The sequence below is a fragment of the Malaclemys terrapin genome, chromosome 1 (assembly GCF_027887155.1).
Source record: "Malaclemys terrapin pileata isolate rMalTer1 chromosome 1, rMalTer1.hap1, whole genome shotgun sequence".
In the NCBI taxonomy this organism is placed as follows: domain Eukaryota; kingdom Metazoa; phylum Chordata; order Testudines; family Emydidae; genus Malaclemys; species Malaclemys terrapin.
In genome coordinates this window covers 113206987-113221852 of record NC_071505.1, presented here as the reverse complement: position 1 = coordinate 113221852, position 14866 = coordinate 113206987, and the positions used below count along the sequence as shown (strand labels likewise).

The window sequence follows — 14866 nt, the reverse complement described above, 5'->3', positions numbered from 1 at the left end:
TTTCTGTTCTAAGTTTAAACCAGAAAGCTTGTTGACAGGTGTGAGTAGTTGATTGAGAACTACTTAGAAATTAAGGCTCTAGATTTGGTTCTATGGTATATGGGGGAAGCGTCCCAGGCTTCTAAGTGTCTACACTAATGTCTGTGGTTGCCACTACTGAGAAACAAGGCTACATCTAGTATGACTAATTGCAGGCACAGATTTCTACTTCGAAAGAACAGGTTAGACCTTCATTCAAATGCAGCAACATTTTATTTTGAAGACAGGGATATTAAATGCAAACAAGAAGTATCGGAGCTGAGAAGCGATCTACATTATGGCAGTCACACACCACCTCCAGTCATTAGTAGAGATCTTGGCACAGTGCTTACAAGTACCAGCCATTGATGTCTTTCCTGCAGAAGGAGGCTAGTACACATGTAGTCAGAAGGAAGACAGAATGAATTTGCCTTCCTTAGAAGTGAAGCTTCATGTTTCTAGGTCACAGGTCCTCCTTAGCCTTGGATGCTGTGAGGACTTCAGCTTCCTCAGCCTCATTTTCTTGGTTTTGTGGTTCAATGGAATCTGCAGACACCTTGCCAGATGGGGTGAAGGGTCCCACAACCCAAGACAGAGGAGTATTTGCCATCATGTACGCCATCAGCTCATCTACATATTCCTGGGCCTTGGTCACCATCTCCTGGCTCTGGGTTAGGAGGCTGCTGGAGAGATCCTGGAAGGAATGGGCAGTGGAGAAGGAAGCATGAAGCTCTTCCATGTGGTGATACACCTGTTGCACCTTATCCTGAAAGTTGGTGGGGAGACCTTGAATGCTGGATACTAGCATCTGGCAGGCATCCTGCAGCTGCTGGATAATGCTGCGGGACATAGCCAAAGTCTCAGACTCCATCTGTTGGAGAAACAGACGTTTAATCCCAATATTCAAAACACAATAAGGATCATCAAACTTGCTGCTGCCACCACCACCTCAGGTGATGTTGCAAGGTGGCAAGTTATGCTGCAAGGAACTAATGGTAGTCATCAAGGTGGTCTGATGGAAAGACTATTGGCGCCAACAAGGTCTGCAATGGGTGTGCCATGCACTCTTCCAGGAGAAATATAAAGAAACCAAGTTGCGCCTTCCCTCTGAGAAGCAACTTGTGACAATGGAGGCTAACACCAGAGGCAATAAGCCATGTAAGCTAGGTCAAAACAGAGCTAAGCCAAGTCAGTTACCAGGGGTGTCACTGGTTGCAAACCCATGATCTGCAATCAGTTTGCAGGCTGTCCTGAAGGTTTAGATTTCTCTTTTTAAAGAGACTATGCTTCTTGGGCAGACATTGCTGGTGTGACATCACTTTAGGGATGTCTAAGCAAGAAAGCCACCTATTTTTTATTAGGCTCAAAGGGGACAACTTTTTGTAATAAAACCAAGATCACCTGAATTTATCAGCTACTTATCCAAAGATAAGCCACCCTGCAAGGCTCAGAATAACGGCTAACCTCTCAGATCAGAGCTGCCCCCCCCACCCCCAAATGTACATACCTCTGGTTTTGCCAGATCTTTGATCTCACTGCCTTTTGTCTGCTTTCTATTCCAGCTCACCCTTATGTGATGGAACTTCTCCTGGACTTCTTGAAGAGTAACACCTTGCTTAAGGTATTCAATCTAGAAGTGGATTAAGCAGATTGAGACATTTGCACATCAGTTATTCTGGTTACATGGTTTATGATATGCCTTCACCCCACAGAGTGGAATGCTCAATGCATCAGGAGTAGAAGGGTCTAGTTACATAACACAACCATGAATGAGGTCTATGCCTCATTCTACACTGGTAGAATTCGAGGTGTTCCCTGCCCTGAAGGGCATCAGTTTTAAGAGATAGTGGAGTTCCTACCAGTCCCATGGTTTGATGAAGCTGGGACAGAGCCTCTCTGATGCTCTGACTGGTATCTCTCATCTTGTTTAGGGAATAGCGGTAGGCACGTTGGCGAAGTTTGGTTGACAGGGAACCTAAACGCACGAAGTAGCTCCGACGCTCTTGTGGTTGTGCTGAAGACACTTCAGCCCCTTCCACAGATTCAGCAAGTTCAGCTAGAGGGAAGAAAGCTCAGGTTGTTCACCCTCTCAGATTGAGAGATTGGTAAAGGAGTACACGTCATACTGATCTGCTAAATCTTAAGCTCCCTTGTAACAAGCTTTTGGCTTAGCACCTATCAGGTAGCACAGAGGTAACTTCAGCCTTAAAACAAAAGCACAACAAAAACCCATGCACCACACAGCCTACTTTGATAGTGAAACTGACTAATGAATAGTCATGCCCATTATTCCTTCTGGTACCACCCTGTCCCCACTTGTTGCTCAAGTCATTTTTATGTGCCCACCAACTAAAAGCGGAGACTGAGGGTTAAGATATGAAAAGGCTGTAGGATGAGCCTGCATTTGGTGACATAAGACTGAGAAGCCTAGAGAGAAGTTGGGCCCAAAGGGAGGATTACCCTAAACTTTTAAAGATAATAGACCTGTCGCTCATTTGTTCTGACCTAGTTCCTCATCTGTCATGGGAAGATAGTGATCCAAGAGCTCTTCAGATTTCTCCAGCACTGCTTCCATTCCACTTATGGCCAATTGGCCCATTCTTGATTCCACAACTGTGCTCATGCTGTCAGTTACCACTGATTTGGTGCTCTTCATACTGTCCTGTACAGCCTCTTTGGTCATATCTACCACTCTGATCATGGTCTCCTTGACATCTGTCAGTCTGGAAGATGCCAACTCCTGTGCTTCAGATGTAACCTAGAGAAGAGTGATCAAGCAAGACATTGTACAGTAATTCAGGGTGATAATACCCCATTGACCCAGAGATTGAGGTTGGGGAGGGGAATTACCACCTGCTCTGCCCCATAGGTCATAAATCTTCAGGGGGAAGAACTGCATCTTGCTGCTAAGCACCACACCAGAGCTATGTTTAACCACTAGCTCCTGCCTCTTGACCACGTTTAGGATGGAGTGTTCCTCTGCTGGAGGAAGCATCTCATTATTGGCACCCCTTTCATAAACATGGCATTGTCATTTTGTCTAGGGAGAGGGTGGTGAAAGTTACCTCATCAGCAGTCTGTTGAGGGATTGGTAGATTATCCTCCACTTTGTCAGGTACTTCAGAAGCACACTCCTCTGCTGTTGTCACTATAGAAAAACCAGAGTTTAATTTCTTAATTGGTCAATGTTGCTACTGCCATATGTACAGAACCTGGCTCACAACTGTAATGAGATCTTCGGTTCTCCAATATGTTCAGGCAGCAATAGTTCTGGGTTGTAGGTGCTGCACATTTACAATTACACCAATTCAAGACCTTCAGGAGGATTTTATTTCCCCCTTCCTTCCCCATGCAAGGTGGTTCCCTCCCTCTCCCCCAAGAGATGAGCTTTCTTTGGTAAAAATTTTCTTAAAAAAAAAAAAGTGTCCCCTTCAATAGTTCATAGTTCCAGATTTCCTCCCATGCATCTTAATTCAGTTACCCAATCAAGATTGTTATGACTGGCATCTGAATACTTTCTCTTCCTATCTATACTGACAGAATTGTCTCTTGCCCAAGCATTCTAGGCATTACTTTCCAGGCTCCCTCTCCAAGCGAGAGGTTTTTATGTTCTGAATAAAGTGCAATGATCTCACTCCATAGTCTTACAGCTCTGAAGCTTTTTGATCAAAAGTTTAACATCCCTCTGGAAGGCACCAAGAAGTTTTTGCAATGTCTTGGCTGCGATAAGTCCAACTAACTGTTCTCCTGAAGGAAGCAAGTTAGGGACTGGCTATTGCCAGATGTGAAGACAAGTTTAACAGTTGTAATCAGTTTGCAGTGTTGTTGTAGCCATGTTGGTCCAGATATTAGACAAGGTGGGTGAGGTAATCTTTCGTTGGACCAACTTCTGGTGGTGACAGACTAGATTCTGAGCCTCTCTAGTTGCAGAATGAGGAGATCTCAGTTTGCAATTAGGTACCTATCAAAGGGTGTTGCTCCTTCAATGGAAAGAGCTTAGCACTGATCTCACTTCCTGGTTACAGTGAAGGAGGGTGCAGGTTCAGCAATAGTAATTAGTGTAAACAAAGCCCTTCATTAGCCTCTAACAGATGTTAGTTTACATGCATGGGCTACTGTATTATTCCTTTATAGTCACACCACCCCCACTGCTAGCTTCTCCTCTAGTACTGAAGGCATACTGATCTTCATGGACCTGAGTTTTAGAGATGGAAGCTTCCTGACAGGGTGTCAAGATCCTACTGTTGAGAAATTGTACCATACTAACAGAAAGGTCTGCATATATGCTTTACTCACCCTCAGGTTCAAGCTTAGTTACAACTGGCTGTGCACTGCTCACTGCAACACTGGTTATGGACGTCACTCCCTTCTCTGCCAGGTCACAGATGGACCTCACATAGGGATGGCTCTCCTTAGTGGAGGCGTAGGCAGTGGCAGCCAGATCATAGGCAGAGTTGACTAAAGGTAGGCTGGCCACCCTCCTCAAGACATTCTAGTGAGGCAAGGGACAGAACAGTGAGTCAGGAAGGCAATGTTCTATAGTGGAGCTGAACCATTACTTTTTCAAGTGGTTATACCCTTGGATGTGTTAGCCCCCAATCAAAGGATTGTTTAATGGTCAAAAATCTGAAGAGCCAAGAGGCCCAACAGCTGCTTCTGAAGTTAGAGTACTGGATCACAAGGGGAACTAAAGCAAGAAGCATTTTTAAATATTATAAACTAAGCTATTTTGCAGCATCTGGAAGAGCAACTGCACAAATCTCTAGACATTGAGGTGTGCATATGTTAAGCCTGCTACCAGGTCACAGCCAGCCAGCTTTTGTATTCACATGTTGAACCAGCAATGCTTAAGAGGGAGCACCTACCTCTTGCTCTTCCTCTCCATGCTCTGGGGATGCCATAGTTGTCTCTTTTCCATTAGAAGCCATGGTATAATCAGATATACCTGAAAAGGACAAAACAACAGGACTGAAGTTACAAGTTAAGTTTCTTCAGGAAAAGTTACAGGATCTTAAAGACAAGAGTTGTGTTCTACTCCAAAGAGGGACTAGAAGAAATGGCAAGGCCCTCATCAGATTAACAAGGAACAAATATTTAGAGGAATAGGGAGCTAAACACATGGTCACCACCTTTTTTTTTTTTTTATTAAATAAAAAACCAAGAAATATTTCAGTTCTACTACAGCTAAGGAGAAAGTAAGTAGGAGGATTCCTTCTTATGGCACAGAGTGGTTGAAAGCCTTCCATCTTTTGAGACTACATTAAAGGCATTACTACTAGAGGCCATTTAATAGTTCTAAACTACAGGGGAGGAAAGTTAAGAATGTGATCCTGTCTCACCAGCTAAGAGACTTAGGACCAGTGAACATTAAGTTACCCAGACTCAGCTTCCCAACCCCTGCCCTACCCACAGCTTCTTAATACAGACATTTACACATCCAAACATTTCTTAGTAGCATAACTGCAAAGCTATGACCAAGGAATTATATAAACAATGAAAAAAAGACTAAAAAGCCTCACCAACAAGTTCCACTCCTTCAAGTGCCAGCCCCAAACCAACCCACTGACCTTTCTCAGTATTCCAAACACTGCTTTACTCCACTCACCCACTGGTCAGATTTTATACACCCCTGCTGGTGTAATTGTGAGGGGAGGGAGTGAAATACTCAGGACTGACAGTTCAGGGAATCAGTGAAAAGAAGGCTTTGCTAACCAATAGGAGAATGCAAATCCTTTGGGGACTGAAAAGATGGGAAGTGAGTTATTCCCCACATGTGATTCCAATTAACCCCACTGGGTCTTTGCTGTCATGCAGCTGAACTCACTTGGAGTCCACAGCCTGCCTAGAAACAGTTGCTAGTTAGGATGGGTAACATTTTCAAAAACACCTGTGTGACTTAAAAAATCATTGATTTTCATTGCCCTTTCCAATGAGAAAAGGGAGAGAAAAGTTTTTTTTTTATAAGGTAGAGAAAAGGGTAAAAAATTGAAACAGAACTTTTCATTTTGTTATGAAAAATCTAAAAAAAAAAAAAAAACCATAAAAAAACCCAAACAAATAAAAAATCAGCCAAACATAGACCATCTCTGGTGGTAAGGTTGCAGATAGCAATGTGCCTGCTTCACCTGCATGTTGGCCATAGTTTCAAAGTAAAAACTGGCACACTGGAACAAGGAGTGGCATATTGAAGACAGGTAGTTTTTTCCAGTGGTTAGGATACTAGCCTAGGATTTGAGCTGGGTTCAATTTTAGGTTCTACCACAGACTTCCTATGTGACCTTGTGCAAGTCACTTATCCTCTCTGTCCCTCAGTTTCCCCTCTGTACAGTGGGGATAATATGGCTTCCATGCTTCATAGAAGTTTTGTGAGGTGCTCAGATACTCTGGCAATCAGGGCTATATAAATACCTTAGATAGATAGTGAAGCATTTTGTTGGGGAACAAGAGTTAGGTAGGGTAAATAATTCACCTTCATCCCCCTTTCAGAAAAAAGGAAAAGTGTGCCACTTTCTGTTTCAGGGACGGGTGGGAGAAAAGTGTGTTTATTCTTCTGTCACCCCCTTCATTGTTCTCCCTCAGAGTTTGAATTGAAATTGGATTGAATTGGAAAAGAAGTGGTGGTACTGTCCCAAGTCCTGCCCACAATCCAAGCTCTGCCTATATGAGGTGCTACTTTAGCAGATTGTGCAGGTGTACAAAACATGAGCACACATGGTCTGCTGGGTTCTCCTTGGGGCTTGAGTCCCTCTCTGTAACGTTCAGCTACACCACTAGATATGACCAGATTAAGATGGAGGCACAATAGCCACATGCCTGGAACCCAGTCATATGATTATGTCAGTCTCAGCTGTTATTTAAAAATAAATGTTTCTACCCCACATGGCTGCAAAGAAAAGCTTGAGATTATCCATTGAATAGAACAGAGACAGTCATCATAGAATACCAGGATTAGAAAGGACCTGAGGAGGTCATCTAGTCCAACTCCCTGCTCAAAGCAGGACCCATCCCCAAACACATTTTTGCCCTAGATCCCTAAATGACCCCCCTCAAGGATTGAATTTACAACCAGGGGTTTAGCAGGCCAATGCTCAAACCACTGAGCTATCCCTCCCCTGAAAGTGATGTCTGCCTCTGTCTGCCCCAGCCTCCTGCAGAGGGAGAAGCAGCATCCATACCAAGGGAGGTAACTCTTTACCCCCCACTTGGCGCTTGCTGATCTTGCTGTGCGCCCACCCACCTTCCCAGGACTTCGACAGGTAAATGCCTAGCTGGGCTTTGTGGGATTGGTGGCATCTGGTCGTTTAGCCCCAACGGTCAGATGTTGGCCATGGGAGTGTGAATAGTTCCCTAATGACATCCACTCTCACCATGAAAATGAGATGCCACCCCACGTAGATTATGCAGATCTGCAATCCTCTCTCTCTTTTCTTGCTTACTTTGCTCAGCAGTGAAATAGTGAAAAATCTAGACATGTATATCACCATCACTTGGCATCAGAGTTACCCCACTTTGATGAATGAGGCAGTTCACACCTCTCTGAGCTCCTGTGTCAGACTCTCTGCAGAGGCAGGCAGATGCCTGTGCACCCATTTTTGCTTTTTTCATGTTTTCAAGGTTTTTTCCATAATCTGTTGTCACATTATATTGATAGAGTTTAGCTCCATTAGCACTTGAAGACCAGCCACTCCAGATAATGCAAGAAACACAGAAATGTAAGTCTGGATGGGACCTCTGATGCACCTTGACTGTTTTGGGGTTCTCCCAGAATGAGGCCGCTTTATCCTATAACTCGCAAGGCACAACGTTTTCCAAGTAACTGAATTTGGAAGTATTTTACTGTTCATTCTAAACATTTGAAGCTGCATTTCTCAAATGTGCTTTCTGGCTGCATTTTGTAATGCTTAAGGAAAAGGCCTCTCCTCTCCATTGACAGTTTATATGCCTTCAATACAGATAAATATCAAGGAAATTGTAAACATTTGTAAAATGAGCACGATTGCATGAAAATACCATTTCCCATTGGATTCCTTCTTGCTCACTGTACAGTACAGCCTTGTGGCACAAACCACTTCATGGCATTCCTTGTGATATTTTTGAAGAGGTGTCAGGTTCTGGTGCGGTTAGTTGGGGCAGCAAAAGAGTCATGGATAATTCGAGAAGCAACTGAGATTCTTTAATTTTGATACCCTAACCAGTGCTGAATCCATCTTAATTCCCACCCTTGTAGTCTTTTTATGTTAGTGCTTTTGTAACCCACACATCTTCTGGGTGTGGTGTTCTGTCCCATCGAGTGGCACCGAGACCACTTAAAGAGAGAGCAATTAATGAGTCTGCTCTACAGCCTTCGCTAAGAGGCAATTGCTTTTAGCTCATGCGCTAGAGGCTCATGCACTAAGCTCCAGAGGTCCCCAGTTCAATCCTAGTGACTGGGGTTTGTCAGCGTTACACTATCACCTTCCCTTCTAAATGTTTATCCCAAATGGGCAGCTAGATTGAGATTCTGAGATCCTTCCCCTTAGCTGCCACCTTTTCCACTTGACATTGTCATGCAACATTAAAATTTTTGCGTGCGGACTAGGACTGAGCAAATAATGAATTTTTCATTTCAGGGGCTGCACAAAAAATAAAATTAAAAACAATCAGATGAAATCAAAACGGATTTTATTTTTCAGTTTTTCATCATCTAAATGGAATAAATGAACAAATGTGTTTCAAGCCAAACAAAACAATTCATTTGACCCTAAATGATGTTTTTTTTCAGTTTTTCATTTCATGTAGGTTTTGGGTGCTTTTTACCCTCTCCCCTTTTTTTAAAACTAGCTAAATTTTGAAAAGAAACACCATTTCAAAATGAAAAAAAAAAAGTATTTCATTTCCAAATGATCAAAATGAAACTATTTGAAATGAAAAGTCAAAACATTTCATTTTGAAATGACCAAAACAAACTGTTTTGACTTTCTCAATTTCTTTCCCCCATTCTTTACTTGAATTTGCAAATAACTTCTGTGTTCTGAAAAATGCATATTTGGACAAATTTATGATTAAAAAATATTTTATCCAGCTCTAATGAGGATTCTTCATCCTGTGTCAAACTGAGCCTCTGTTACCTGTGCTGAAGAATCCAGATTCCTTAGCAAACTCATACACGTCTTTAGGTGGACTGGCTACTGGGGTGGGGGACAAAACGCCCCACTGTGTTAGGCTGGGTTACACTACCATTCTGATGTGGCAGCATTTCACACCCACTGTGCACAAGGGTAAATGACTATACAAGGTGCAAAGCAGTGGAGAAGCAGGCCTGTATTGTGCAAGTGTCCCAGGACATATAGTGAAGGTCTATATATTCTTCTGTCTGGTCTGCCCACTCTCTTCCCACCTGCATTGGGGAAGGCAGTAGCAGCCCCACAGAGCCTGATATCCCATCAGCCACAGAACAGTGATTTCCTACTCAGCCACTCCACCTGACCTACCTGGCTATGTAGCACAAATCTCAATTTGCCCATAAAGAGCTTTCTACTCACAAGAGGAGACAACTGGAACAGAACTACAACAGGGTTCAAAAAAGAACAAGATAAGTTCATGGAAGATAGGTCCATCACTATTAGCCAGGATGGACAGGGACGGTGTCCCACCTAGCCTCTGTTTGTCAGAAGCTGGTAACGGATGACAGGAGATAGATCACTTGGTGATTACCTGTTCTGTTCATTCCCTCTGGGGCACCTGGCATTGGCCACTGTCGGAAGACAGGATACTGGGCAGGATGGACCTTTGGTTTGACCCAGTATGGCTGTTCTTATGTTCACAAAGATCAAAGCTTTTGTTTGACAAACTTGACACTTCTACAAATAAATTAGCTCCACTGGAAAGTCCTGTCCTGTAACAGCTTCCAAACTTATGCAGTCTAAATAGTGTCACTTGTTATGTGCACCTTCTTATCCATATTCTGCAGTTTCTGTGGAATCTGCTTATGTTCTACCTGTTAAAGCATTGTAGGGTCCCACAAACCAACAGAGAGGTGTACTGTACACCACATACTCCAGCAGCTTATTCATATGTTCCTCCTCCTTGGTCACTTTCTCCCATATTTGGGAGAGGATTCGTCTAGACAGATCTTGGAAGGAATCAAGAGTGGAGACTGAAGCATGGAGCACTTCTGTGGTATGGGAAACTTGTTGAATCTTGTCTTGAAAGTTGATGGAAAAGTGTTCAATAATAACCAGTAGGATCCGGTAGATGGTCTTCAGGGGTTGGGTAATTGTATGAATCAAGGCAATGATGCAATATTACAGCAACTGCACGAAGCAAATTAATAGTGTGAAGGTACAATTTTTAGAAATATCTCTTGAAATGGGAGACGTCTACAACTACACTATTGTTTGATCCTAAAACTGTTCCCCAATACAGAACCATTGTTCCCACTCTCTTTGATGTTTTCCAAGCCAATCCAGCCCTGTTTGGTATGGTTCCCACTGACCATTGAGGAGCTTCTGTTGAAACTATATACCAGTGATACTCAGCGTTCAGTGGTCGAGGAGCCACATTAGAGATCAACATTACCCAGTAGTGTGAATTCATTGTTTCATTTACGATAGAATCATAGAATCATAGAATATCAGAGTTGGAAGGGACCTCAAGAGGTCATCTAGTCCAACCCCCTGCTCAAAGCAGGACCAATTCCCAGCTAAATCATCCCAGCCAGGGCTTTGTCAAGCCGGGCCTTAAAAACCTCCAAGGAAGGAGACTCCACCACCTCCCTAGGTAATGCATTCCAGTGTTTCACCACCCTCCTAGTGAAATAGTTTTTCCTGATATCCAACCTGGACCTCCCCCACTGCAACTTGAGACCATTGCTCCTTGTTCTGTCGTCTGCCACCACTGAGAACAGCCGAGCTCCATCCTCTTTGGAACCCCCCTTCAGGTAGTTGAAGGCTGCTATCAAATCCCCCCTCATTCTTCTCTTCTGGAGACTAAACAATCCCAGTTCCCTCAGCCTCTCCTCATAAGTCATGTGCTCCAGACCCCTAATCATTTTTGTTGCCCTCCGCTGGACTCTTTCCAATTTTTCCACATCCTTCTTGTAGTGTGGGGCCCAAAACTGGACACAGTATTCCAGATGAGGCCTCACCAATGTCGAATAAAGGGGAACGATCACGTCCCTCGATCTGCTGGCAATGCCCCTACTTATACAGCCCAAAATGCCGTTAGCCTTCTTGGCAACAAGAGCACACTGTTGACTCATATCCAGCTTCTCGTCCACTGTGACCCCTAGGTCCTTTTCTGCAGAACTGCTACCTAGCCATTCGGTCCCTAGTCTGTAGCAGTGCATGGGATTCTTCCGTCCTAAGTGCAGGACTCTGCACTTGTCCTTGTTGAACCTCATCAGGTTTTTTTTGGCCCAATCTTCTAATTTGTCTAGGTCCCTCTGTATCCGATCCCTACCCTCTAGTGTATCTACCACGCCTCCTAGTTTAGTGTCATCTGCAAACTTGCTGAGAGTGCAGTCCACACCATCCTCCAGATCATTAATAAAGATATTAAACAAAACCGGCCCCAGGACCGACCCTTGGGGCACTCCGCTTGAAACCGGCTGCCAACTAGACATGGAGCCATTGATCACTACCCGTTGAGCCCGACGATCTAGCCAGCTTTCTATCCACCTTACAGTCCATTCATCCAGCCCATACGTCTTTAACTTGGCGGCAAGAATACTGTGGGAGACCGTATCAAAAGCTTTGCTAAAGTCAAGGAATAACACATCCACTGCTTTCCCCTCATCCACAGAGCCAGTTATCTCATCATAGAAGGCAATTAGGTTAGTCAGGCACGACTTCCCCTTGGTGAATACATGCTGACTGTTCCTGATCACTTTCCTCTCCTCTAAATGTTTCATAATTGATTCCTTGAGGACCTGCTCCATGATTTTTCCAGGGACTGAGGTGAGGCTGACTGGCCTGTAGTTCCCCGGATCCTCCTTCTTCCCTTTTTTAAAGATGGGCACTACATTAGCCTTTTTCCAGTCATCTGGGACCTCCCCCGATCGCCATGAGTTTTCAAAAATAATGGCTAATGGCTCTGCAATCTCACCCGCCAACTCCTTTAGCACCCTCGGATGCAGCGCATCCGGTCCCATGGGCTTGTGCACGTCCAGTTTTTCTAAATAGTCCCGAACCACTTCTTTCTCCACAGAGGGTTGGTCACCTTCTCCCCATGCTGTACTGCCCAGTACAGCAGTCTGGGAGCTGACCTTGTTCGTGAAGACAGAGGCAAAAAAATCATTGAGTACATTAGCTTTTTCCACATCCTCGGTCACTAGGTTGCCTCCCTCATTCAGTAAGGGGCCCACACTTTCCTTGATTTTCTTCTTGTTGCTAACATACCTGAAGAAACCCTTCTTGTTACTCTTAACATCTCTTGCTAACTGCAACTCCAAGTGTGATTTGGCCTTCCTGATTTCACTCCTGCACGCTTGAGCAATATTTTTATACTCCTCCCTGGTCATTTGTCCAATCTTCCACTTCTTGTAAGCTTCTTTTTTGCGTTTAAGATCAGCAAGGATTTCACTGTTTAGCCAAGCTGGTCGCCTGCCATATTTACTATTCTTTCTACACATCGGGATGGTTTGTTCCTGCAACCTCAATAAGGATTCTTTAAAATACAGCCAGCTCTCCTGGACCCCTTTGCCCTTCATGTTATTCTCCCAGGGGATCCTGCCCATCTGTTCCCTGAGGGAGTCAAAGTCTGCTTTTCTGAAGTCCAGGGTCCGTATTCTGCTGCTCTCCTTTCTTCCTTGTGTCAGGATCCTGAACTCGACCATCTCATGGTCACTGCCTCCCAGGTTCCCATCCACTTTTGCTTCCCCTACTAGTTCTTCTCTGTTTGTGAGTAGCAGGTCAAGAAAAGCTTTGCCCCTAGTTGGTTCCTCCAGCACTTGCACCAGGAAATTGTCCCCTACACTATCCAAAAATTTCCTGGATTGCCTGTGCACCGCTGTATTGCTCTCCCAGCAGATATCAGGGTGATTAAAGTCTCCCATGAGAACCAGGGCCTGCGATCTAGCAACTTCTGCTAGTTGCCAGAAGAAAGCCTCGTCCACCTCATCCCCCTGGTGTGGTGGTCTATAGCAGACTCCAACCACGACATCACCCTTGTTGCTCACACTTCTCAACTTTATCCAGAGACTCTCAGGTTTTTCTGCAGTTTCATACCGGAGCTCTGAGCAGTCATACTCCTCTCTTACATACAACGCAACTCCCCAACCTTTTCTGCCCTGCCTGTCCTTCCTGAACAGTTTATATCCATCCATGACAGTACTCCAGTCATGTGAGTTATCCCACCAAGTCTCTGTTATTCCAATCACATCATAGTTCCCTGACTGTGCCAGGACTTCCAGTTCTCCCTGCTTGTTTCCCAGGCTTCTTGCATTTGTGTATAGGCACTTAAGATAACTCATCGATCGTCCCTCTTTCTCAGCATGAGACAGGAGTCCTCCCCTCTTGCGCTCTCCTGCTTGTGCTTCCTCCCAGGATCCCATTTCCCCACTTACCTCAGGGCTTTGGTCTCCTTCCCCCGGTGAACCTAGTTTAAAGCCCTCCTCACTAGGTTAGCCAGCCTGCTGGCGAAGATGCTCTTCCCTCTCTTCGTTAATAGTACTATATTACATTTAGTTTTATATATATATTACTCACAGAGTAAATCAGTTAATAACTTAGTGCAAGTCGATAACTTAATTGGTTAATATCATAGGAAAAGCATCCTGATTGGTTAATCACTTAGATTGGTTAATAATTAAATCACAGTGCTTTAAAATATCCCGTGTTGTAAAGAGCCACAGGAGACACATTAAAGAGACACTTGCGGCTCGCGAGCCTCAGTCTGAGTATCACTGCTATATACGGTCTGGAATGGGCCTAGATAAATAAGAAGTCTTGCAAGCTTTGACTCTCATAAAGACTGGATTGCTAAAGAAAAAGAACCTACTGGGACAAAGAACAACAATGAAGCTGCCAAACCTGAAAAAGATAAGTAAAAACTGTCTAACTGAAGACGCTAACTAACACTAATCCTAATGAAGAAGGCACTGGATGATACATTCTGACAAAACTGTGTCCATAGACCAGGTGAGGTTCCTGTTCCGTCTGCCACCGTGGCTGGAAGGAACTGTGACAGTCGGTGCTCCACACCACTTTTATTGCTCTGCCCCGCAAACATTTGGAGTCACAAGAGGAGGGTGTAAGGTATGTTCCAATGGCATTGGAAGGTTCCACTGATCCTGGCTGTGCCACAGGTATATTCAGTACATAATTTGCTTCAGGGCTTGCCAGGGCTGAGCCCCGGCACCTTTAGGCTTGGCAGCTCATAACCCCGGCACTTCTGGGCTTGCCATATCAGTTATGAAAGTAAAAAAATTCTTGATCTCCAGCACTTAACTGCTTGAGCCCCAGCACCGCTTTCATTAAAATTAAGCACTGGGTACATCTCCAGAGTGGGAATATGCAGAGGCCACTCAAAGAAGAAGATTAGTTATATTGTGGTCCTGCTCAGAACATCTCTGGGATAAGGAGGAAGGGGAAAGAACTTGGTTCCTACCATGGAACTAGTTTGAAGAGCCTCCCAGATGCTTTGGCCGGCATCCCTCACCTTGCTCTGGGAATGCTGGAAAGCACATTGCTGGAATTTGGTCATCATGGAGCCAAAACGCACCCAGTAACTGTCGTAACCTTGCTGCTGCTGAGCAGAAGCCATTCCATGCCTTTCTGCAAAAGCTGTAGGTTTAACTGAAAGAAACAAGAGAATAAGGTTATTCTGCCAAATGAAAGGCGATAATGTCAGAATGGAACACAGCTTCCCC

The 14866-nt window shown here is 44.3% G+C and overlaps 1 protein-coding gene across 1 annotated transcript; it reads right to left on the bottom strand.

Moving 5' to 3' along the window:
• Window positions 1-414: 414 nt before the first annotated feature.
• Window positions 415-5547, bottom strand: LOC128830461 (perilipin-3-like). The gene is made up of 8 exons (XM_054016291.1): window positions 5538-5547; window positions 4884-4963; window positions 4315-4510; window positions 3084-3166; window positions 2524-2776; window positions 1878-2074; window positions 1526-1648; window positions 415-889 (listed from the first exon to the last, which is right to left on the bottom strand). Exons 2-8 carry the CDS (start codon window positions 4944-4946, stop codon window positions 482-484), a joined length of 1323 nt encoding a protein of 440 aa, XP_053872266.1. The 5' UTR covers window positions 4947-4963; window positions 5538-5547; the 3' UTR covers window positions 415-481.
• Window positions 5548-14866: the final 9319 nt, after the last annotated feature.

What these genes read in the sequence shown, in the direction of transcription:
- LOC128830461 (XM_054016291.1), bottom strand. Translation starts at nt 4,946, where the DNA reads ATGGCTTCTAATGGAAAAGAGACAACTATGGCATCCCCAGAGCATGGA. An exon ending in CTCAACAGACTGCTGATGAG is followed by an intron (nt 2,777 to 3,083) that starts GTAACTTTCACC and finishes ACTCTTCTCTAG; the next exon opens with GTTACATCTGAAGCACAGGA. An exon ending in TTCATCAAACCATGGGACTG is followed by an intron (nt 1,649 to 1,877) that starts GTAGGAACTCCA and finishes ATCCACTTCTAG; the next exon opens with ATTGAATACCTTAAGCAAGG.